The sequence below is a fragment of the Musca domestica genome, unplaced genomic scaffold (assembly GCF_030504385.1).
Source record: "Musca domestica strain aabys unplaced genomic scaffold, Musca_domestica.polishedcontigs.V.1.1 1, whole genome shotgun sequence".
Taxonomy (NCBI): Eukaryota; Metazoa; Arthropoda; class Insecta; order Diptera; family Muscidae; genus Musca; species Musca domestica.
This window is the reverse complement of record NW_026712114.1, coordinates 50905430-50930127: the sequence shown is the minus strand read 5'-3', so window position 1 is coordinate 50930127 and position 24698 is coordinate 50905430. Positions and strand designations below refer to the sequence as shown.

General features: G+C 33.5%; 5 protein-coding genes across 6 annotated transcripts in view; 3 read left to right on the top strand and 2 right to left on the bottom strand.

Moving 5' to 3' along the window:
- Positions 1 to 907: 907 nt before the first annotated feature.
- LOC101889456 (vacuolar protein sorting-associated protein 16 homolog) lies at positions 908 to 5401 on the bottom strand. Its single transcript, XM_005176303.4, has 12 exons — positions 5226 to 5401; positions 4944 to 5133; positions 4612 to 4888; positions 3864 to 4552; positions 3683 to 3810; positions 2636 to 2784; positions 2451 to 2572; positions 2231 to 2392; positions 1897 to 2168; positions 1463 to 1594; positions 1199 to 1399; positions 908 to 1140 (listed from the first exon to the last, which is right to left on the bottom strand). Exons 1-12 carry the CDS (start codon positions 5279 to 5281, stop codon positions 993 to 995), a joined length of 2526 nt encoding a protein of 841 aa, XP_005176360.1. The 5' UTR covers positions 5282 to 5401; the 3' UTR covers positions 908 to 992.
- A 157-nt stretch (positions 5402 to 5558) lies between these two features.
- Positions 5559 to 6738, top strand: LOC101890981 (G patch domain-containing protein 4). Its single transcript, XM_005176312.4, has one exon. It carries the CDS (start codon positions 5621 to 5623, stop codon positions 6707 to 6709), a length of 1089 nt encoding a protein of 362 aa, XP_005176369.2. The 5' UTR covers positions 5559 to 5620; the 3' UTR covers positions 6710 to 6738.
- A 258-nt stretch (positions 6739 to 6996) lies between these two features.
- LOC101889619 (probable rRNA-processing protein EBP2 homolog) lies at positions 6997 to 8237 on the bottom strand. The gene is made up of 3 exons (XM_005176304.4): positions 8049 to 8237; positions 7907 to 7987; positions 6997 to 7846 (listed from the first exon to the last, which is right to left on the bottom strand). The coding sequence occupies exons 1-3, from the start codon at positions 8112 to 8114 to the stop codon at positions 7076 to 7078; spliced, it is 918 nt and encodes a 305-aa protein (XP_005176361.2). The 5' UTR covers positions 8115 to 8237; the 3' UTR covers positions 6997 to 7075.
- Positions 8238 to 9957: 1720 nt separating this feature from the next.
- LOC101891153 (protein zwilch) lies at positions 9958 to 13115 on the top strand. Its single transcript, XM_005176313.4, has 6 exons — positions 9958 to 10205; positions 10264 to 10988; positions 11508 to 11674; positions 11728 to 11801; positions 11879 to 12075; positions 12131 to 13115. Exons 1-6 carry the CDS (start codon positions 10050 to 10052, stop codon positions 12729 to 12731), a joined length of 1920 nt encoding a protein of 639 aa, XP_005176370.1. The 5' UTR covers positions 9958 to 10049; the 3' UTR covers positions 12732 to 13115.
- A 2658-nt stretch (positions 13116 to 15773) lies between these two features.
- Positions 15774 to 24698, top strand: part of LOC101889961 (chaoptin) — a 32356-nt gene continuing 23431 nt past the window's right edge. Inside the window, exons 1-5 of one of the 2 annotated variants that reach the window (XM_059123867.1) lie at positions 15774 to 16078; positions 20363 to 20596; positions 20914 to 20980; positions 21047 to 21693; positions 21853 to 22028. In XM_059123867.1, coding sequence (XP_058979850.1) covers positions 16076 to 16078; positions 20363 to 20596; positions 20914 to 20980; positions 21047 to 21693; positions 21853 to 22028 — 1127 coding nt within the window. In that variant the 5' untranslated portion in view covers positions 15774 to 16075. The remainder of the gene's footprint in view (positions 16079 to 20362; positions 20597 to 20913; positions 20981 to 21046; positions 21694 to 21852; positions 22029 to 24698) is intronic. The other variant, XM_059123862.1, reaches the window with a different exon arrangement.

Below are 24698 nucleotides of genomic sequence, written 5' to 3'. Positions count from 1 at the left end.
ATTTCGTTGACGAATATAGCCAAATAAATCATATATATGAGTCTAAATTTGGAGAAACAGATGGGCCTTTTGCTTTTGGAGATGATCGAAAAATATTTAGGGGTTGAAATGAACCAAAAACAGAAAACACACAACTGAAGCCAATCGACAAACCTGAGCAGAGAGTTAAGGACAGGGAAGAATTCTAACATTTTGGATCACTATGGGATTATATTTAGCTGTAAAATGGACCACAAATATTGGGCAAATGTCCCTGGTCAAAATGCTAAGTGAAATATCTGGGCAGTGCTCCGTGACATAATTTCAAAAGCGAAATCTTCCAAAATGTATTAGGACATAAGGGGGCTTCTAACATATTGTAGTGTTGTACGGTATCACATGGTCGGCCCCGCACGACTATAGCCTTTGCTTACATGTTTTCAAAAACTATAAAGAATATTTGCAGAATATTTTTCAAAGACTATTAAAGCAAACTAATCGTAGATTTAATAATTTAAAATTATCCAGAGATTTTCAAATCAAACAATGTTGATTAGACTATTAGAGCAAATAATCGTGGAATGATGGATTTCTAGGAAACATTTTTCAAGGAATATCTGTGCAAGTAATCGGAATATAAAGGATATTTCAGAGACTATCAGAGCAAATAAACGTGATTTTTTCAAAATATATTTTTCGAAGGACTGTCGGAGCTGAGAAAGTGGATCATTTAAGAATATTTTCATGGACTTTCATAGCAAGAAAAAGATGTATTAAAAAATTAAGGTCTGATAGTCCTTAAAATTTGTGGATTTTAATGAGTATTTTTCAAGCACTATCAGAGCAAATAATAATGGGAGTTTAAAAATATTTATCAAGAACTTTATAGAACTGTATATAGCAAATAATTGTAGATTTTTAAAGAATATTTCTACTACGTGTGCACACACATATATATTTATTTAAAAAAAGTATACAAATAATATATAAATATATCAATACTAATTCACATTTTATTTCTTCGAAGACAACATTGCAATATATGTAATAATTTTATCCAACAGTTGACGATTGCCCAAAGTATTTGCCTTTTGTTGGATTACATATAAAGAATTGATGTCACGCTGTTCAAATGCAGCATCAACAGCTTCCTCATAGAGTCTAAAATAAAAGACAAAAAAAAAATAACAAATTCTTATATGAAATTACAAAAACTTACTCAGCTCTTATGTACCAATGGGTCTTGCGATCATCTCTACATTTAAGTATATATTTTCGGGCTTCAGTCAAATTGTTTTGCTTAAGACAAACTTCAACAAATGGTTCGTAACCAATGGGACTTTTTTTACTTTTAGCAAACTTTTCCAGTTCGTCCCATTTATATTTACTCGATAAATTTAAAATGCGCAGCCACCAAAATCTGAAATTTCGTTTTTATATTAATATGTCTTTGCACAATAATATACGAACAAAAAAATCATACCTTCTGTCGGGTACTTTGAAATCGTTTTTTATCTTTTCGGCTTCTTTGAACTCTCCCAAATCTAATAGTTTTTCAATTGTCTCATGTATGGATAAACCAAGGAATGTTACATTGCCATAAATACTGGAATATCTAAAAGAGAAAAGGAACATATAGGAAGAGGCATTTTCAAACGAAGACCTACAGATTACATGACGAATAATATTTCATATTAAACAATAAGTGCAATCATCTTTGATTAATTGAAGTTCAACATTGTATAATCGAACAACATGTTGCTTCTTAAATTTAATAATTTAATTTTTTTTTGAAAATTTCAGTATTCTTGCAGTTTCTAAAAATGCATAGTTCAAAAATAAAAACTTTCCTTTATCCTTTTTTATATTTTATTGGAAAATGGTTTAGATAAATAAATTTTGTTCGCATTTACTTACTTGTTATTTAATGTCTTTTGTAATTTCATAAGTTTGCTGGTGTCTGAACACAGTTCAGCTTCTATGTTACGTCTGCCCTGGGTGTAACTATTTGCAATTGTGGATAGATTCGATTCCAAACTTTTACTTTCTAAGGCATTACGAAAATGATATTCTGCTATAGATTTGTGATCATCTTCAGTATTGTAAATATCATATAAAGCTGTACGGCTCCATTCATTCATTATCTTTTTATAGATATTCAAAGCCATTGGATATTCACGTATTATCATCTAAGAAATATATACACATGTTTTTTTATTTTAAATTACTTTTCCAAAAATAGACAGCTTACATGGAAATTTGTCAACATCATTTTCTTTTTGATTTCCAGCAAAACTGTTGCCACCAATTCAGTATCTCCAGACTGTGTGGCACTTTGCACTGCCCGATTGTATTTACCTAATTTGAGTAGTAGAGGAACTTGCAGTGATGTGCGTGGTTCTAATTCGAGTAACTAAAATAAAAAAGAAAAATAAAATATTGTTTTGTTTAGTTCTGAAATATGTCCATACCTTTATGGCCAATTCATCACGTCCTGCTGCATGGGCTTTTTCTGCTATATTACAAAATGATATTCCCTCCACAGAGGGATTTTTAAATTTCTCGGTTATTTTACGTGCAACTTCAATGTCATCTGTAAATATTTTTAAGAATTATTATTAATATATTTTAAGATTAGTTTGGTAATGGTACTTACTTCTATCATTCATTACTTTGTGATAGGCCCAGTGCTCTAGAATCCAGGATTCTGGTAACTTCAAATGTTTCGCCACTTGAATGGCAATGGCATAATGTTTACGAAAAACTAAGCGTGCCAAAATGATTTCAGGTTTTAAATATAGAAATCTGCGAATTAAAGTGTTTGGCGGTTTAAAACTACGAATGACTTGGACGTATAAAAAGTATATTAGCCTATTTATTTTTGAAAATTTATATGATGTCTTAAAAGCTGCGAAGAATGCAAATACAAAATGTTTGCAAAGATGACAGATTTCCATTCTTTTTTTATTGTTGTCTAGTCGCACCTTTTGAAATTGCTATTGACCATTTAATTGCTTTCTTTCTTAAGATTTGTTTACAATTTGCTAATGTATGTGCCAAAATCTATTATCAACTAAATCGTGAAGTTTTTAAAAGGTTTGGGGATTGTAAGGAAGATTGAAATACAATCCAATTGGAAATAATGTAATAATTGAGAACAATTATAAATAAAGATATGTATAATTTGTGTATATATTATGAAGAAATATAGCAGACATGAAAGTGAATATTTCGAAATATTGGTAGCGATACAATTGTGATTTTTTCAGTGAAAATGCGGGTAATTTTGGTATGTATTGAGAAACAATTGCTGATATAATTATGGATATTCTGAAGGTGTTTTTGGCAATACAATAGTTAATATTAAAAATATCTTTGATTATATTATGGATTGTGGATTTTGATAAATATACCACAAGACCGTATCTGATCTGCTAAATCAAATTAAAATCTTCTCGAAATTAAATTCATGTGTAAGTTTAGTAAGTAAAGTCAAATAGTCTTGTTCTACTATTTAAATAAATATTTATCACACGCTAAATATTTATTACGCTAAGCTCAATTAATCAGCTTAATGAAAAGACAAATATTCATTCAAAGTTGGTTGGCAAGCCGTTTTCGAGATATTAACCCAAATTTTGATTTTCCTTGATTAAAAAAACTAAATTGACAAATGGTTTTGTACTGCTCCCCAAATACTCACTGCTTTATTGTCAATGGTACTGCAATGCGTGGATGTCTTAGTGCATTAAGAACGCGTAATGTTCTAAGCATTCTAATATACTCATCGGGGTTGTGAGCGGGAATAAATCCTTTTCCAAAGTACGCAGTCTATATGGAAATAAAACATAAATCAAATCCAAATAATGGTAATGACAACATACCCTCATTAAACTCTTTTGAGTTGCTGTACAAAATTCATAACCGGCTGCTTCAATGCACTCATCAACAGCTACATTCATACGATCACGGAATAAACTCAAATATTCATCTGCCTGGTGGGATTTATCCTGGTATTTCTTTTGGGCTTCAAACAAGAAGCTCGATGGTTCCTGGCTATTAATGGCAAATATGTTCTGTACACATTTCGGTAGTTTTTGTATCATTTCATGTGAAGTATTTGTCAGAATGCGTACACCGTCCATTTCGGCCACAAGAAATATGGCTGGATCATATGTGAAGAGATTCTTATCACCGTTCCTATTGACCACCAGTAAAAATGAAGGATAGGCAATAACAATTGCCTCCGACTGGTCATTATCAACATTCATGATCCATTCAATTTGTTTTGGTATATCTTTGCGACCCGTATCAAATTCGCAATATTTTTGTTTCATATCGATGCTGCCCATCCAGACAATACCATTGTTGGTGTATAGAGCTAGATTTTGATGATTATACGAGACGGACATTAATATGATACGTTCGAATGGTTTATCGAAAAGGTTGCGTATAACAGAGCCCACGGATTCGCCAGGGAATAATTTGATAACTTCACGTTCGCGCCCCAATAGGCAATAACTGTTGCGATCCTCGGTAACGATTTCCCAACAAGTGCAATCTGTAAGGGATTCTGAAATTGAAAAAAGGTGAATTAAAATGTGACTGAATTGTTGAAAATTAATCACTAACTTGGTATTTCTGGTAACAGTCTGGATCTAAAATCTTTGCTGCTGGTGTGCTTTAGAAATACTCTATGCTTTGTGGTCATAACGGCAATGCCTGTGCCAGCTGATGATTGGAAAATTTTCGCGTCCAATATTTTAGTTTCACTGGCCTCTTGGCCAATGCAATATGATTCCTTTTCATTACCAAACATGTCATAAATAAACACCAGGGCATCCTCCTGTACACATATTAATTCTTCGGTGTCGGACCAACCCATAGAAATGAGGCGACCATGATTCCACTAACAAAGACAAAATATTACTCAACAAATTTAAAAGTTCAATAATGCGATGTACCCATATCTTTCCCAACTCCTGTCCGGCAGTATCAAAGATACGTATGACTGGTTTGGCAGTTCCTTTAACCGGCACAATCTTATTGGGATCTCTTGTAACTGCAACAGGGCCACCATATGGAGCACAGGCAACTGACATATATTCCAAATCAAGATCTAGGGGCCATTCAGGTGGATATAAATCAAATTTTCTGCATAGAACAAATTAAGGAAATTGATTAAAAAAAACATAATAGGGGGTGTTTACCCATAAATTTGGATACATTTTGTGTTTCCAACTTACCTATATGTAGTCGGCCGTAGAACGAACCAGTCGCCGGTATTATACATTATAGGCATTTTCTAATATATTTTACTCCCAATTTAGCAATACAAATTAATTTTTTTTTCTGTAAAAATACAAAGAAATAAATCACAGTTGCCCATTCACAATATTACATGTTAGGTATTCACAATTGTACCATGAATGATAAAATAATATTATTACGAATGAGCAGATCAAAGCAAATATTTGTGTGTTTAGAATGGGATGGAAAGCAAATAAAAAGTCGAGTGTCAAACTGGTACACAATATGGCAACATGTCCAAGCAGCTATCGATAACATGTTTCATCGTATATTCCGATATGTTTATGTTTTGATTGAGTTTGGTTCGAATCTGAGTACACGTGCTGCTTAAATGGATTTTGCTCGTAAAATCCTTGAAAAATATGGCTGGAAGGACGGTGACGGCCTTGGAAAAACAAACAGCGGTATATCGAAAGCTTTGCGAGCCAATCTGAAATTCGATAAATCTGGTTTTGGAGTTGATCTTGCTGCCACGGATTTTAATAATCATTGGTGGGAAAGGGTCTTCAATGATGCTGCCAACAATGTCGACATCAAACAAGACGGGGAATCAATTACAGTGGATTTGAAAAACGAGGCAGATGGAGTAGAAATAACCACAAAGGGCTATTCTGTTAAAAAGCTAAAAAAAGCAAAGGGAAATTCTGAATCGTACAATAATTTCATACAGTCCGCCACTCTGACAAGTCGTGGTGCAGAAATCGAAAAAGACAATCGCCCAGAAGCCAGTGAAATTGAAATTCCCATGGTAAACGTTTTAACGGATGAGGAATTGTTTAAAGCTTGTGGTGGTAGAACTGCCCATAAAGGCGCCAGACATGGTCTGAAATTAAGTGGGAAATTGGCAAGAATAGAACAACAGGAAAAAGAGCTTTTAGCTAAAATGATGGCGGCCAAAAGCAGCAAGGTTGAGGAAGGATTTTCAACAGATGACAAGAAGAATAAAACACCTAAATTGGAGGTAACAAATGCTACAGATGATGAATTGCCAGAGAAACAAGAAAAGAAAAAGAAGAAACGTAAACAGAAAAATGAAAAAGAAAGTATGGATTTTGGCACGATAACAGAAGATACTCCACCCAAGCCCAAAAAGAAGAAAAAACATAAATTAGAAAACCCGGGAGAAGATATTGAAAATATCAGTGTATCTGCGGAACCTGAAGTTATCTCTTCAGAGAATCCCAAAAAGAGAAAGAAGCATAAGGAAGGCAGCGATGAAAATCCTACAGAAATTGAAGTGAAACACAAAAAGAAGAAGAAACACAAGGAAGTTGATGCCATCGAAGATACGGGCACTCTGGAATTACAGGCAGATAATATGTATAAAGCTGAAGAACAAGAAGATACTGAGATCTCTGCCGAAAAACTTGTTTCTAAAAAGAAAAAAAGTAAAAAGAAGTCGAAAATATGTGAAGAATAGTAAATAAATTAAAAATAAATCGTAGAAAATTGTTTAATATTAATTTGTTGGTGTATGTAACGAATTACATATTTCTGCATAGGCATTGATATGAAATTAAAGCAATCCACTAGTAGAGTAACAATTTTAGATAAAGCTCAATTTACGATAACAAAAAAAGTAATAATATTTCATAATTGGTATGCAATTTGAATTCTGATATATTAGCAAAAAGTCACTCTTGGGGCTTAAATATTGGCATTTGCAATGCAATGCAATGGAATTAAAAATAATAAAAAGCTCCTGTATTATATTGAATACAACCTACATTTATTTATAAAAATACATCTGCAATTATATATCCTTTATAATTATCAAAACTTATATCTATTTTTTACTTTTATTTTTCATGCGTCTGGATTTTCCCAAACGTTTGCTGCCTGGTGCAGCCTTTGAACCAACACGACGCCTAGGTACCTTTGTGTTCTCCAAACCTGCAGCAGACGCCTTTGTATTGCGCTTCATACCCTTCTTCTTGCCACCAAAACCGAATTTCTTATCACGTTGTTTCCGTTTCTCAGCTGTTTTCTTTGTTTTCGCCTCCAGTGCCTTGGCATCCTCAAGGAAGTCTAAATTCTTCAATTTGCCCTTACGGAACTTCTTCAACTTATCGAGCATGTCTTTCTTTTCCATTTCTCTTTGTACTTTCGTTTGTTTGGCCAATATTTTACCCATTTTACGTTGTTCTCTTATCTGTCTGATTCTTTCAGATTTCGCTTGTCCCTCCTGTTTGGCCATTAGATTTGCCCGAACCTTTTGCATGTGTTCATCTGATTTAGCCATTTCAGCGAAATAGTCATCAGGTCTTTTTGTTTTGATACCCAACTCATGTAGGCGGCGTATGCCTTCAATGACCGCGGCTTGAGCTTGACGATGAAATAACATTTCACGTTTGAAATCATTTAGCACGGGATCTTCTTCTGGACGTACATATGGAATTTTGGCATTGCCTTTAAACAAGTTTGCTCTTTTTTGCTCGTGTTTTTCCAAAGCAATAGCCATTTCAGGGGCGAGGGGTGCTAAATCGTTTATCATATCCATTCGTTCAACCCATGGCAAATCAAGTTTTATTTCGTCGGCCTTGGCAAGAAGTCCAGACTAAAATGAACACTTGTTATTACTTATTACTCCGTATATGCGATTTTACACAATACTTACGATGTTGTTAACTTTTTCTCTCTTTTGGTATTCAATATTTAGTCCAGGCTTCAAGTCACCACGAGCAAATGCCTCTTGCAACTGAAATAGATGACAGATTGTAGAGTAGCGCTGATATTAATCAAATTATTTTATATTTTACCTCTTCTTCGGATTCATCCTCTGAAGTGTATTCAGATTCAGAGCCCTGAATATCCAATTCAGTCATTTCTTTTAGTTAATATTGAGAACAATAAAAAAATAGTCCGAAACTCTAATTCTATTCAAAACACTAGATACACGTGCGTCCCGTTCTGCCTGTCAATTGCAATGTTTACCGAATGTTTATCTGTCATTCAACAATGAAACACAAGTAACATGGCCACACATAGAATTGGCTCAGTAGCGTTGCGTTTACACAAGAGAGTTTATATTAAAGAGAGTTGTAATTAACTGCCACATACATACTGACCCCATGGTAGAAGAATATAGGTAGATGCATCAACGCTTAAGAACATTGATATGTCAAAAATTGTTAAATGTTTCTTTAAAAATACGTAAATTTGTATATGTTTTCCTATACGACGCCAATCGGAGGTTATTATGATATGTATTTTCAATAAATTTTAACGAATTTGAATAATTTTTCATTCAAAATTTTCTATTTCAGCTGTGTCGATGCGACTACCAGTATTCATCTACCATGTACTGACCCCAATAATAACAAAGACAGCCTATAATAACAACGGTTGATATTTCAAACAAATTATGAAAGAAAATATAAAGATTTCCATTTTTGTTTTCAAAATTCTATACGTGGTTGTGTGCATTTTTTCTGAGTCTTACCGACTTCGGTTAGTATTTCCTCTGTTCCAGAACCTGCAAGCATCTACTATTTTTGCAATTTTTTTTTAGAAAAATTACGAAATGCCATTCTAATTTAGGTGTGCTCAAAAAATAAGGGAACGGAAAATTAGAAGAAATGCGATAACATGTCAATAAATTCCAAAAGAAAACAGTCTAAAACGGACTGGTGAAACCTTAAAAATGGACACCAAAATTTAAATAAAAATGAGTATTGAAAAAAAGTTAAAATAATAAGTTAAAATTAATAAAGGTGCCGGTCAAATTAATGTTAAATCTAGAAGACTTAATGCCACAAGTTGGGAAGACAGCCAACCTAAAAAATAAAAAGAAAATGTTCGCAGTAATAAGCAAACATCTTTGATTTTAAGCTTAATTTTTCAATTTTCTTGAAAAATATTGAAAAAATTAAACAACTTGTTTGTATGCGAAGCTGTTGTACCTCGTTATTGTACCACGGTTGCATCTAATTTTCCAAGTTTCTAGAATTTAGCGAAAGTAATACCTTACAGACAATAGACTTGGGAAAGAGAGAAAACAACATTTTCTTTCTTTTCACTCAGATGTTTCCTTCCTAATTTTAGCAAGTATATTCCTTAAATTTAGGAACTTTAATCAAAAAAATTAATTTTTCGTCGTTTTTAGTTTATTAAAATTTATTGATAATTCAATTAATAAAACGCCACTACCATTATCTTTAACAAAATGTTATCATTCTTTGAAACCTTCTATTAATTATGCCATGGTAAAATCAAAAAGGTAATGTCATTTCAAATAAGTATGTCCATCTCTGCATTTTCTGTTGTTTACCTTGTCCAATAACACTTTGGAGAAAATAGGTTGCCATCTCTGACAATGGATTTGTAAATAAACATTTTTATAATGATATGTTCTCAAAATAATTATTATGAAAAAAATGCAAACACATTGTATGACTTTACCTTCATAATTTTACAATGAATTATGCCAAGCTAACCTTAAATAAAGCACCAAATAAAAAATAAAAATTGTTGAAAAGCGCATATCATAAGAAAACTTATAAAAATCTACATATTTTTGAAAAAAAAAAAAAACATTTTAAAAATGTCCACATATCAATGTTCCTAAGCGTTAATGCATCTACCTGTATTCTTCTACCATGCCAATAATTGGAGACATGGCATATACTGCGTAAAGCGACACCTTGTGTGCATTTTCAAGACAGAACAATTATTATGTGGCAACCACAGCGTTGTGCCAAAAAGAAGGAATTTTTAAATACTGCAAGCCGCGGACTGAAATCAACAGACATCGTCCAAAAATGACTTCTGCATCGAATTTAGCGAATATATATGCAACATTGTTAAGGAAATATGATAATAATTACATGATCACTTATGCAGCCAGCCCATCGTATATCAACAATGTAATTGGTCCACATGAAAATGCTGGGAAGGTTGTGCTATTTTATATTGAGGTAAGACGTAAATGTTTATGGTAGTGTTGCGCCAACAATAACAAAAATACATTTCAAGGATCGTTCGAAAGCCAAACCTATGAACTTTATGTCTCCATCAAAATTAAAAATTGGCAAATCTCCAGATGACTTGGATTTGACGGGTAGTCCATTGAAAGATGACTGTGAAGTGGATGCCATTGCCGATATGTCGCTGGATTTGAATTTAATTGCCACAAATCCATGGAAAATGGAAGAAGAATATCATAAAGGCATACCGGTTGAGAAGGCAAGATCTATTATCTGTGGCTCTGAATTTCAACGTAGTCCCGCCGCAAAAGATGCCCACGGCTCAGTGTGGTTTCTTTGTTCTGGTGCAGATGCTGCGAAAACTCTGCTCTTGCAATACGAATTTTCACCACAGCATGCAGTTCGTGGCATTATAACTTACATGGGTGTTGTACCTTCGTACTGTGTTACAACCCAGAGTCTATTGCAACAACATTATTCCCTGATTGGTAAAGGATCAATGGTAAAAACTCATATTGAAAATACCTATCATGTGAAATCGAATATATCATTAAAGTGTTCATGGTCGACGGCTTCGATGGTACCATCACTTATTGATTTGAATACTTGTGAGGTAACATTGACACAAACCTATCGTTTGAGTGAATCGTCTTCTTCGACAGAGGTTTTCATAAATCAATTAAGAATTTTAACGACAATTCGTGATGATATTTTGTCGTACAAGCAAGCCGAAAGTGCTGACATTTCAAAGGATCCGATATACAGATGTGGCATGTAAGTAGTATTGTGTGATAATATATTTATGAGTTTATTATTTATGCCGACCTACACCTAGAAAACTGTGCTGTGTACTGCGTACAAATGTACACAAAATAGTGAGATAGTATGTCTTTAGTTTGCAAGTTATTGTTCACCGATTTAGTGTCTTCTTAATCCATATTCTTTGCCCTGTTTTAATAATTAAAGAAAATATCTGCTTCGTAGATTTTCTGCAATCGTTTTTCCATACTCATACTGCTTTCAAAGTTCTTAATGATTGGATTATTTCCTCAATAAGTCATTAGCTGGTTTATAAATCACAATCCCATAGCTTTTAGTAGCCAACAATTTATTATAGAAATCATTAAATCATTTTGTCATAGGAGATAATATAAATCTAGAAAAAATATAATCCTTCAGTTTCGCTTCAAGGATTTTGAATAAAAAGATAAATAAATTTTGCAAATGGGAGAGCGAATGAAACAACCCCATTCATTTGGAATTACGTTTTTCCTCGCTTTTTATATATTTTAGAGGCATCGAAATGGGCGAACTGCGTGAAAATATCAACAAAGTTATGACCGAAATATCGGAAATTGATTCTAACAGTGGAGCCGAACGTGATATTGAAGATGTCATACAAAGTGCCAAAACAAGACGCTTATCAGATCTAACTGACAAGTTATGGGATATTTTAAAAAGTAAATAACATGAAATTTTTTGTGCTTCTATTAATTTGATTTTTTTTAAATAGGATGCTCTTCCTACAAAGATTTAAAAATGGCATTCAATATTTTATTTCAATGTGCTGCCCGTTGTAATATTGTGGTAAGTTGTGAGTGAAGGCTATTTTTGAGTTTCATTTTTAAAATTCAATTTTTTTATTTATTCATTATTTTTTTAAGAATACACCAACAAATAAAAACCGCTTGGCTGAAATTATAACCGAAGTTGCCAATCGCCGTTTGGCCATACCATGTCTTTCGGGGTCTGAGCCATTGGAGCTGCTATTGGAAATTGGGTTGGAAAAATTATATAAAGATTATGAATACATATTCGTGGAGAGTAAAATATGCAGTGCCAATGATTTGAAAAATAAAGGGTAAACATTTTATTCCTATATATTTCCAAGGTTATTATAAAAATATGTTTTACAGCGCTGCCCAAGAGAATAAGGAAAACTCATCTGCCGTACCAAATGTTCGAAAATCTTTACGCAATGCTGTATTGCAGGACAGTGCTGCTATGCGTAAAACCCTGCTCCACAACGATGTCAAAAGCAATGTAAACATCATGAAAAATGATGTGATAGGTTTTAAGAATAGTAATTTTGATGAAAACGAAACAGCTAAGATACTTTCAAAATTACTACAAATCCATTGTACATTAGAACATTTACTAATGATTCACATCCACTTGAACATAAGCAGCGTTTACTATGAAGTGTGCGATCAGCTTTTACGTAAACCACCACGAATTATTGATTCAATAAATGATTCGTTGGTAGATGAAATGGAAATTCAATTGTCGGCTCACTATATTCGTGAACATTTAGAGGGTAAAGATCCACATTCTCGGAGAATTACAATGAAATCGAAAAATAAGTTACGCGAAGTCAAGTCTACGTTCTACTACAACATGGAGAATATTTTCCCGCCCAATATTTCCGAGTGTTTTGGGGCCGAAGATAAGGAGTATAGTAAAGAAAATGTCTACTATAGTTGGTTATATCGCAAAATTACCACAATTAAAATGTAATATTTTATTTATTTTACTCTTTTTTTTAATTCTATGTTATAGATTTGCAAATAAGTTTTTTAATTCGCGAACAATCTGTCTATATTTTTACCATTTTTTGCATGTTAAAATTGAAATAAAAATAAACAAATTATTTAAAAAAAAAACAAAACTTGACAGAATTTTCAAAATATAATCAATTTAAAAAGTTATACAAGGCCAAGTCTTGGCTCTACTACAACATGTAGAATATGTTCCCTAGTGTTTTTTTTTTTTTTTTTTTTTTTTTTTTTTTTTGGCCGTAGACAAGGAATGTAACAAGGAAAATGTATATTTGTCTTTGAATCTTGCTTTTCTAAATGTGTATAAAAAAAAAAATAATAAAGAAACAGTCTATAAATATAATTTTATATATCTTTAAATAACAATATTGAAAATCGTCATAACTTACAAGTAACAATTTTTGTGACGAACATCTAATTATGATTATCCTTGCCCATGACCCATACTAAAGGTTTTTTTTTCAGCCCCAAGAACAAAATTTGCATGTCTGTAAGAAGTAGAAACAATTTGTTTTCCATCTATAATACCCATTTAATACCAAATAGATTCGTTATCGTTATTAATGTTTTAACGAAGACTTACAATAATGTTTTCTGTTTGTCATGGGTAACCTTTAAGCGCATGGACTTAAATTTAACGTTATTCGTCTAGACATGCCTATCCACAATCTGAACAAATGTTCTTGTGTGGACATGGGTAGAAATACGCAAAAAACGAGGAAATACAAACAAACGTGCTTGCGAAGGCAATTAGTCAGACAACGAGGCTTTTCCAACATTGGTTCATTTGAAGGGCTACATGTGTACTTTGGATTACTTAGAATTACAAGCAATTGCCATTAAAATAAACTTTAATTTGAAACAAATTTCTTAAAAAAAATTCGTTGGTTAGGAAAGATCTTAAGGTCTCCTATAGAAGAGATTTAGTAAATTTCTATATAAAGATTATCTTTAGAAGACCTTCTTTAAGAGACCTTTTACCCATAAAAAAATTCTACTGGAATGTTGAAGGAAATATATAGGTAGGAAATAATTAGAAAATTTTTATATATATAGAAAATTTTGAAAATACTAAGATCAGATGAATTGAATATAAAAGTTATATTTGTTAAGAGACTTACGTAAGGTCTTATGTCTTCAGAAGACTTTTTTAAATTCTACCAAGAATTCGCCTATTTTCTATATTTACTCTAAATAAATCAGGGATACAAATACAAACACTCAATTGAACCATTGCATTCTATAAAGGCCAATAATGCTGTTAAACTTTTAAATAAGTGGGTGAGCCCATATAACGGTACCATACCAAAACGGGAACCTCTATAGACAATAGAGTTTTATGCTGATCATGAATACAGGATGAGATAAAAAAACTGCAACAAAGTCAAACGCAATAATTTTTACATTTTTTTTTTTTAATTTTTTTGAATGAAAGCAAAAAATTTCGAAAATAGCATAAAATTTTAGAATAACTTAAGATTTGTTCGAATCGGTCATCTTTGACATTAATTATGGCCTTCAAACGGCCAATGAAACCGTTACACGCTGCCTGAATGTTGCTCTGCGGTATTTTGGCCCATTCCGGCGAAGCGCTTGCTTGAGATAATCATTTTTGTATTTTAGTGCCAACCTTGCTTTCCAAAATACTCCAGACACAATAGTCCAACGGGTTGGTATCCGGAGATTTTGGTGGCCATTGTACGCTGGAAATGAAGCGAGGAACCTGAGTTTGTATTCATTCTTGGGTGGCGCTTGCTGAGTGCGATGGTGCTGAGTCCTGTTGGAATGTCCAAGATCTGCGGCCCAAATATTTGCGTGTCCAAGGCTTTAATACACCCTCCAGCATATTTTCGCTATAATATTCGGCGTTTATTCTGATGCCGCGGTCGAATGGATACAAAGTCAGGTTCATCGCTTCATTTCCAGCGCAGAGCGCAGGAGAGCAATCATCAGCTGTTATGGCGGTCCACACCATTACCATGGCCGGCTCTTGAGTTCTGAGTTTACAGCTGACCCCTTTGGCAAGTAAACACGATCATTTTGTTGGTTTATAAACTGCTGGACAACGAATGTTTTCTCATCGGATAAGACCAAATTCGGTAGTTAACTACTTTCGGCCAAGCAAAGCAACTCTTTAGCTCTTTTGAGCTTACTTTCTTTCTGTTGCGGTGTAAGTTCTTGCACTTTTTGGAATTTCAATGGCTTTACCCTGAGCTCATTTTTCAATATTTGCCGAATGGAATTTTGCGATGTGTTCAGCTTACGAGCCATTTTACGGTCACGGCGACGCAGGATTGTAGGTCCGCAGAATTTCTGTTATTGAAAGATTACTATATTTTTTAGAGTTATCTCCAAGTTGGTATTTGGAGTTTATAATACCCACCACCCACGCTGGCAGATAATTGTTTATAGAGGGGGTCCACGTTTTCTTGTTCCCCCGTCTAACTGCAACACATGATATTCAGATTTGTTTTAAATTTTAGAGGCATTTTTCAACGGATTTTTTTTTAAGTTTCTTCCAAATAGTGGCACGGCCGACACGGCCGAACATACATAGTTGCTTTTTTACTTGTTTTTTTTTTTTTTTTAATTTTCAATGATTTCAAGATCTTAGTAATGTAATTTTCATGAGGATATTATAGTAACTTTAAGCTGATTCGTTTTATATTTTCATGCTTCTCTTTTCAAAACAATGTTTTGGGACATGCGTATTTCAATCCAAGAGAAAAATTAAAAAAAAAAAAAAACAAAAGACATGCGCTTATTTGGGCTCTCTCTCTGCCGACATGTCTGTCTAGGTTGCTGGAAAGGTTAGTAAACTTTGACGTTAAATCTAAAACGGAAATGGCAAAATTTGAAATGAAAACACAGCTACAAATATTTGAGGAAGAACTAGTCTAATTTCGAACGCCTAGTTCAATGAAATGTGGTACAATCCAATTAGTGGTAACGGTAAAAATACATCTTGGTTTATTTGAGTTCAAATTTGCGAAAAATTTTCCTCAGAAACACCTTACATGTGCTAAGGTTCGGACGTGCCTTGGCACAGTAGCGGGAAATATAAATAAAAAACCGTTGAAAAACAGAAACCGTTAACAAAAAATAAACTGCAAAAGGAAAGATTCAATTTGAAATAAATATATCCTGTAAAGGATATATTTAAACCAATTCAAAGGACTTTTCGAAGGATAATAAAGGATATACGATAAAAAATAAAAAAAAAATTTGGTGGATAATAATACAAAACATTTTGAAACAGATTTTTTATGTAGTAATTAAGAATAATTTAATCCAATTAATAAAATGGTGTGTATGATTTTTTGTTTAATTATTTTTATGAAATATTTTTTTTTTGGGAAATAAGATAATAACTGATATATGACAAATATAAAAATAAAAAAAAAATATTGTTTCAAAATAAGTTCAAATAAAAAAGTGTGTTGAAATCCCACAAGTGCTACTTTAAATCAATCAACTATTAGTTTCACTTGGAAAAACTTCGTAACATTTGTTAAATAGATTTGCGAAAATTGTTAAGAATATATGTTTTTAGCACTCACTACTTGTATGGTTTCCCCAAACATAATACTGTGTTAATTTGCATTGGCAAATGTATGTATGTGCATATGTTTTGTATATTGTGAAATGCATGTGCAAATCTGCAAACCAGATTATATTACCATTGTGAAGCCAAAGGATTTAGGAAATGAGGATTAAGCCTATTAGTGTTGTTGCTGGTGCTGGTGTGAGGAAAAGTACAAAGTACTAATTGGAAAAGAGTGTGTTTTTCTTAGATGTTGCAAAGTGTTGTGTATATTTAAGAAAATAAGGAACATATATGGACTTTTGGGAAAACATATGTGTTAAATACATTTGTATTTATGTTTGTAAAATATAAAATTTACTCTAAAAGGAAAGAAGGATAATGCTGAAAGTGGACTGATTTAAACATCTGTGTTAAATATACAGTTATGTTTATGATTGTAAGCAATATGAACATAAAAATGATCAATACAGAAAAAATTATAATGCTGAAAACTTCGGGTCAGAAATATACGATGTACAAACATTTGTCCTTAGATGCAAATATTTAAAGATGTGAAAAGTAAAAAAAATAATTACTAAATTAAATAGAGCAAAGCGGCTCATATACACATTAAAACAATCTTTAATAATTATGTATTGGACTTAATTTGAGCCTAAATTTGAAAAAAGAAAATATGTGGGTCTTTACAAAAAAAAAAAAAAAAAAAGGATAAATGGGTTGCAGAAATATAATATTCAATATAAATAAGTAAAATATCAGTAAGTTCAACTGGGCAGAACTTTGAATATCTTCTACCATTTGGAACGAATTTAGCAATTTTCAAAAAAAAAAAATAAATAAAATAAATAAATAAATAAATAAAATAAAATCCGTTAAAAATTATGTTAAAATCTAAAAAAATACCGAATGTAGCCCTTATATTAAAGTCTATACGACGACATGGACCTGCATAGACAAATTTTGACATAAGCCATTACAAAAATTCAAATGAATAATGTAGCTAAAATCATCAAAATACCGAATATTAGGCGGTACCATTATATGGGGCCTATACCAAAACGTGGACCTGCACACGCTGTAATAGGCTATAGTATCCATTACGAACTTCAAATACCAAATTTGAAACAATTCCGGTGAATAATGTCGCTAAAATCATCAAGATATCGAATATCGGAAGGTGCCGTTATATGGGGGCTATACGAAGGTGTGGACCTGCGCAGACAATTTTCTGTCAAAGGCTGTATTATCCATTACGGACTAAGTCTAAAACACTTCCCGTGAATAATGTCGCTTAAATCACGAAAATACCGAAAACAGGGAGGTATCATTGTATGGGAGGCTATATCAAAACGTGCACTTACATGAACTGCACGAAAATGAAAAGTCCTGCAGAAATAATATACATTTGAATAAAATTTTATCAACCTACTTCATTTCATTCGGAAACTAGAGTGATTTCCACAGAGGGACGGACATCGCTAAATCGACATAGAATTTTATATATATGTAGACTTTGTGGGGTCTAAAATGTATATTTCGAGGTGTTACAAACGGAATGACAAACTTAATATACCCTCCATGCTATGGTAGAGGGTATAAAAAGGTAGCTAAATATTCGAACATTTCCTACTTAAAACTACAAATACTAGTGAGATCGGTTTTCAAAATACCAAATAAATGTGGACCAATAAGACAATGTTGTGATCCATTACAATCTTTAAATAAAAAAATTGAAACTATTTCGTGAAAAAAATGTGGGTAAAATGATCCAAATATTGAATATCTGGAGGTACGTTTATATGGTGGATATAAGAGCTGGAATCCATTATGAACTAAAAATATCAATTAGACAAATCCGTCTTCCGAACGTACCGTTATATGAGGACATAATACACATTATTTTGTCAACACTCTGAGTCAAATAAAGTAGGATGTATCTTTATCTCAACAGACAGACGAGCATCCTTAAATCGACTTTGAATTTCATGCTGATCATGAATATATATACATGATGAAGTATTTGACGAATATTTAGAGGTGGCATGGTAGAATTATAGAAGTAAATTCATGCAAGCATACATATGTTTACAATTCTTCTTCAAAATGATTCATTTGACAACATCTCATTGTCAAAAAGTATATTTAACAAGTAACGGGCCGAACTTTGAATGCCCTCCAAAAACAATAAAACTCAAACAATAAAACTCTCAAAAACAATAAAATCCGTTAAAATCTTAGAAATACCGAATGTAGCCGTTATATTAGGGCCAATACGACGACAATACGACGATATTCAAATGCGAAAATTAGAAAAAACAAGTAAAAAAGCTGTAAGTTCATCAAAATTCCGAATACAGGGGGTACCGTTATATGGGGGCTATACGAAGACGTGGACCTGCACAAATAATTTTCTGGCATGGGCTAAAGTATTGGAATTGTTTCAAATTTGGTATTTGAAGTTCGTAATGGTACAGCATATGATAGAAAATGGGCCATGTACGTCCACGTCTTCGTATAGACCCCATATAACGGTTCCCCCCGATATTCGGTATTTTGATGATTTAGGACATTATTTACCGGAACTATTTTAAATTTAGTATTTGAAGTTCGTAATGAATACTACAGCCTGTGACAGAAAATTTTCTGTACAGGTCCACGTCTTCGCATATTTTCCGTATTTTGATTATTTTACCGACATTATTTTCCGGAAGTATCTTAAATTTAGTATATTTATATTTAGTACCCACTGATATTCGGTGTTTTGATAATTTTAGCTACATTATTTACCGGAATTATTTCAAATTTTATATTTGAAGTTCGTAATGGATACTACAGCCTATACCAGAAAATTGTCTGTGCAGGCTTATGACAAAAGTTGCGTATGCAGGTCCACGTCGTCGTATAGACCCTAATATACAATAACCGATTTTCCCTTCATGATATCGAAGAAAATTGCAAAACTAGCAATAATTGGAACAGAGCAATAATTGACAGAAGACAATTATAACCAGCTGGTAGCTTTATCTAACCTTTTTATTGTACTGTGGTATATACCATAAAAACTACTAATTTTATTTTACAAAACACTTTCGTTATTTTCGACAAATGTGGGACTTCTTCCGATTTCACTCCTTTTTTTTTAAATTTCACAGTGCAGCAGTCCTGATAGTCTTCAATCTATACAGGGTGAAATAAAAAAACTCCAAAAACGACAAATGCCATAATTTTCACATATTTTTTTTAAATTTTATTGAATGAAATCAAAAAATGTCGAAAATAGCATCAAATTTTAGAATACGTTTAGATTTGTTCAAATTGGTCACCTTTGGCACGAATTATGGTTTTCAAACGGCCAATGAAACCGTCACACGCTTCCCGAAAGTTGCTCTGCGGTATTTTGGCCCATTCCCGGCGAAGCGCTTGCTTGAGGTGATCGACACTTTGGTATTTTTTAGTGACAACCTTGCTTTCTAAAATACCCCAGACACTATACTCCAACGGATTGGTATCCGGAGATTTTGGTTGCCATTGTGCGCTGGAAATGAAGCGAGGAACCTCATTTTGTAACCATTCTTAGGTGGCGCGTGCTGAGTCCTGTTGTAATGTCCAAGGTCTACGGCCAAAATGTTTGCGTGTCCAAGGCTTTAATACACTCTCCAGAATATTTCGCGATAATATTAGGCATTTATTCTGATTCATTTTTTGATTTCATTCAATAAAATTAAAAAAATGTAAAATTTATGACTTTTGACTTAGTTGCAGTTTTTTTTATCTCACCCTGTATACATTTGACAACATCTCATTGTCAAAATCTATATTGATAAATCTATTGTATTCATACAAAATCGAAGATGGGAACTGTTTTTATGCATTGAAATTTAACAACCTAAATTACAGAAAATGCAGAGCTGGGAGTGGTAATTTGAAATTAGGTTACCTTTATTTCATTGTATCATGGATTGGCGATTGATTTTAATTTGTTCCAATTACTTTTTAGTATTTTCATTTAACTTTACCATAATCTCTATTCTTTTCCGTTTTAGGAATTCTTTTTTAAATTTGGTTACGTGTTTTTGATTGTAACCCTATTAATAATGATATGGATGTCCCTGGCACGGGGTCTGCATTATAACAATCGTGAATTGGAGGATATGCGTTATCCGCCATGTGCCTACAACGCACTTTGTACGTGTTCGAAGTCATCACCAGATCTGGGGATTGTATATTGCAAAAATGTGCCCTTCCCCGCACTGCCACGAATGGTGAATCAATCGAAGGTAAGAAAATTGACCTGTGAGCCTTAAGTCTCTTTCTATGAATATTTGAAATGAAAACTTTTATAAAGAAGGAAACAATGCCAAATAGGAAACAATTATGATGGAAATAGACTTCTAATTATTGAGTTTAGGATCATATCTGTGATTTTATTCATTTCTTTTTCGAGACGAGCTTAATGTTCTGAATAAAGGAAAGCCAGAGTGACACTTTTACACACACCACTCTGCGTTGCGCTTCACCCTTGATCAAACGTTGTATTCAATAGTTTTCATTTCACATTTCTATAGAAATACAAAAATTACACTTGATTTTGCAGGTTTTCATGCTGCACATGGAAAATACGGGGTTACGAGAAATCGAACCATATTTTCTGCAGTCAACAGGTATGAGAAACTGGCTAGAAGCAATGTCCTTCAATTGTCTCATTTTCCTTTACTACTTTCTCACAGGCATGTACCGTTTGAAAATATCGGGGAATCATTTAACCGAAGTACCAGACGATGCGTTTACCGGCCTGGAGCGCTCACTGTGGGAACTAATACTGCCACAAAATGATCTGGTGGAAATCCCATCAAAATCATTTAGACACTTACAAAAACTACGTCATTTAGATTTGAGTCATAATCACATAACACACATCCAACAGGATTCATTTCGTGGTCTAGAGGATTCGTTGCAAACACTCCTGTTGGGCGACAATTGTATATCAACTCTGCAGCCGCATAGTTTTTCGGGGCTGCTGATATTGGAAACATTGGATTTGAGTGGCAACAATTTGTTTGAAATTGATCCTAATGTCTTTGTGGATGGTATGCCGAGGTTAATGAAACTTTTACTAACGGATAACATACTCTCCGAGATACCCTATGATGCATTGGGTCCATTGAAAAGTTTACGTACCCTAGACATATCACACAATGTGATATGGTCTTTGAGCGGCAACGAAACGTACGAAATAAAGGCCAACGCAAAGCTTAATTTGGACAATTTGCATTTGGAATATAATAATATCAGTATGTTGCCACCAAATTCATTTAAATATTTCGAAATTGTTAATCGAACGTTTTTGGATGGTAATCCAATACATACGATGATGGTGAGTAGTCTTTTGAAAATCTGTTTTTTTATTGTCTCTTTCAATAGCATCATTATTTGGATTTTTTAAAAGTGAAAACTATTTTATTTGTAAAAAAGTGTGTTTATAAAATTTCTTCATTTCTGTTCTTGTCGTTTCTTAAAAATATATTAAATTTAGGATGATGCTTTCAAACCGGCCAAAATTCGGGAAATTTATATGCGTTATTGTGGTTTGACGGAAATTTCACCCATGGCATTCGACAGCTTAACGAGCAGCTTACAAATTTTGGATCTTTCGGGGAATAATTTGACACATTTACATCACAAACTATTCAATAAGTTTGACGTGTTGAGGTAAGCATATAATAAAAATAGCAAGTTTTCATTATTTTGGTGTAGTCAAGCAATATCTTTTCCATTGTGTGACCCTATGTGCACATAAATCGATATTCGTCATAAGGTATATATATTCAATGTCAGCATTAAATTCTATGTCTATTTAACGATGTCTGTCTGTCTGTTGAAATCACAATACAACCCACATTGAGCTTTTTTGGCACAAAAGTTTGTATTGTGTCTAGGATGGTTGGTATGGAAAATGATATATATCGATCCACGTTTTGGTATGGCCCCCACATAACGGTACCTCCCGATATTCGGAATTTTGATGATTTTCGCCACATTTTTCACGGATATATCTAAAAAAATGGTATTCGTAGTTCGTAATGGGTTTCGGCTCCGGTGGTGGAACATTGTACATATAGGTGGTCCATGTTTTCGTATGGCCCCTATATAACGATACTTTCCGATATTCGGTATTTTGATGATTTTAGCGACATTATTAACTGAAACTGTTTCAAATACAGCCTATAACAAAAAATCGCGTGTGCGGATTCAAGTCTGAGTATAGCCTCCTATATTCGGTATTTCAATGATACCATCCAATCCTCGGTATTTTGATGATTTTAGCGGCGTTGTTCCCCAGGATTGTTTCAAAATTTTGTTATTGAAGTTCGTAATGGGTACTAAAACCCACGACAAATAATTACCTATAAAGGAACACGTGTTTATATAGCCCCCATATAAAGGGTTTAATTTGAGAGGTATTTTTTTCACGATTTTTATACCCTCCACCTTGAAAAGGAGGGTATATTAACTTTGTCATTCCGTTTGTAACACCCTTAAATATTCGTTGTGGACCCTATAAATTATATATATTCATAATCAGCATAAAATTCTAAGTCGATTTAACGATGTCCGTCTGTCTTTATGTTGAAATCAAAATCAAAATTTAGCAGAGCAATTTGTATTGTGTCTAGGATGGTTGGTATTGAAAATGAGATATATCGGTCCACGTTTTGGTATAGTCCCCATATAACGGTACCTCCCGATATTCGTTATTTTGATGATTTATGCCACATTTTTTTACGGATTTGTCTGAAAATTGGTATCTGTAGGTCATAACGGATCCCTGTGCGTGTGACAAAACATTGCATGTATAGGTCCACGTTTTGGTATAGCCCCCATATAAAGGTACCTCTCGATATTCGGTATTTAAATTTTTTTTGCCACATTTCTTCACGGATCTGTCTAAAAATTGGTATTTGTTGGTCATAATGGGTTCCACCTCCGGTGGCGAAACATTGCATGTATGGGTCCATGATTTGGTATAGCCCCCATATAACAGTACCTCCCGATATTCGGCATTTGAATGGTTTTTGCCACATTTCTTCTAATGTTTCCTTTACCCGAAGGTGGAGTATATTAAAAGGTTGACCCGGCCGTACTTAATGTTTTTTTACTTGTTCTTTTAAAATGGTAAGTGTTTTCAAATGGATTTTTAATGCATGGCAGTCCGTTTGCCTGTCCGTCCGTCTGTCCATGTATCTCTGTGAACCAAATCCAGGTCGCATTTATTATACGATTGAGATGAAATTTTCCAAACAATATTGGTTTGGCTCAAGGACCATTGAAATTGGTAAGAATCGGTTCACATTTAGATATAGCTCCCATATATATCATCAACCGATTTTGTGTTAATTGTGTATTAAATGACCTGAATTTTGACATATCCGACCGAATTAAGTCTAAAAGCAAGTACGTCAAATTTGGTGAAAATCGGTTCAGATATAGCTATAGCTCCCATATATACGTTTCATCCGATTTGGGGTTTCAAGTCCCTCACATGCGTAATATGCACTCCACAACAATTATCGTTGGTACCAGGTATCAGATACAGCTCAGAAATAAGTGACCAAAATTTTGTCAAGACCGGTTTTGATTTGGATATAACTTCCATATATTTCCGATTCCTCCATACATATACTCCTTTAATCGATTTCAGGATTATTGTGCACCATATGGCTAATATCATAATGAACTGAATTTTTGCACTTCCAACAGAATTCAACCCAGAGACAAGTATCTGAAATATTGGCGAAAATCAGTTCAGATATATCTATAGCTCCCATACAGGGTGAAATAAAAAAATGCAACAAAGTCAAACGCCATAATTTATTTTTTTTTTAATTTTATTGAATGAAAGCTAAAAATGTCGGAAATAGCATCAAATTTTAGAATAAGTTTAGATTTGTTCGAAATGGTCACCTTTGGCACGAATTATGGCCTTCGAAAGGCCAATGAAACCGTCACACGCTGTCCGAATGTTGCTCTGCGGTATTTTGGCCCATTTCCGGCGAAGCGTATGCTTGAGATGATCGACAAAGGAAAATCAACATCTGCCACAATTAAAGAAATGCATCATGTATTGCAACAGCACAGATACGAGTAAAATCGACGCAAAACGAATACATCACCTTGAGAGCCTTAATCGATCCTTGTGCTCAGGCGTCTTCAATCAGCGTGGAAGCCGTACAGATATTGCAGTTGCCAAAGCAAAGAACAGATGTAACACTGCATGGACTTGGAGGAGCAGTCGTCGGTAAAGCAACATCGAAAGTTATTATCGAAGTGAAACCCAGATTTTTAAGCGATTTCGCTGTGAATATAGAGGCAGTCGTACTT

What these genes read in the sequence shown, in the direction of transcription:
- LOC101889456 (XM_005176303.4), bottom strand. Translation starts at nt 5,281, where the DNA reads ATGCCTATAATGTATAATACCGGCGACTGGTTCGTTCTACGGCCGACT. An exon ending in CAAAGTAATGAATGATAGAA is followed by an intron (nt 2,573 to 2,635) that starts GTAAGTACCATT and finishes AAATATTTACAG; the next exon opens with ATGACATTGAAGTTGCACGT. An exon ending in CATTGGTACATAAGAGCTGA is followed by an intron (nt 1,141 to 1,198) that starts GTAAGTTTTTGT and finishes CTTTTATTTTAG; the next exon opens with ACTCTATGAGGAAGCTGTTG.
- LOC101890981 (XM_005176312.4), top strand. Translation starts at nt 5,621, where the DNA reads ATGGATTTTGCTCGTAAAATCCTTGAAAAATATGGCTGGAAGGACGGT.
- LOC101889619 (XM_005176304.4), bottom strand. Translation starts at nt 8,114, where the DNA reads ATGACTGAATTGGATATTCAGGGCTCTGAATCTGAATACACTTCAGAG. An exon ending in AGGATGAATCCGAAGAAGAG is followed by an intron (nt 7,988 to 8,048) that starts GTAAAATATAAA and finishes CATCTATTTCAG; the next exon opens with TTGCAAGAGGCATTTGCTCG. An exon ending in GAGAAAAAGTTAACAACATC is followed by an intron (nt 7,847 to 7,906) that starts GTAAGTATTGTG and finishes TGTTCATTTTAG; the next exon opens with TCTGGACTTCTTGCCAAGGC.
- LOC101891153 (XM_005176313.4), top strand. Translation starts at nt 10,050, where the DNA reads ATGACTTCTGCATCGAATTTAGCGAATATATATGCAACATTGTTAAGG. An exon ending in TTGTGCTATTTTATATTGAG is followed by an intron (nt 10,206 to 10,263) that starts GTAAGACGTAAA and finishes ATACATTTCAAG; the next exon opens with GATCGTTCGAAAGCCAAACC. An exon ending in AATGATTTGAAAAATAAAGG is followed by an intron (nt 12,076 to 12,130) that starts GTAAACATTTTA and finishes TATGTTTTACAG; the next exon opens with CGCTGCCCAAGAGAATAAGG.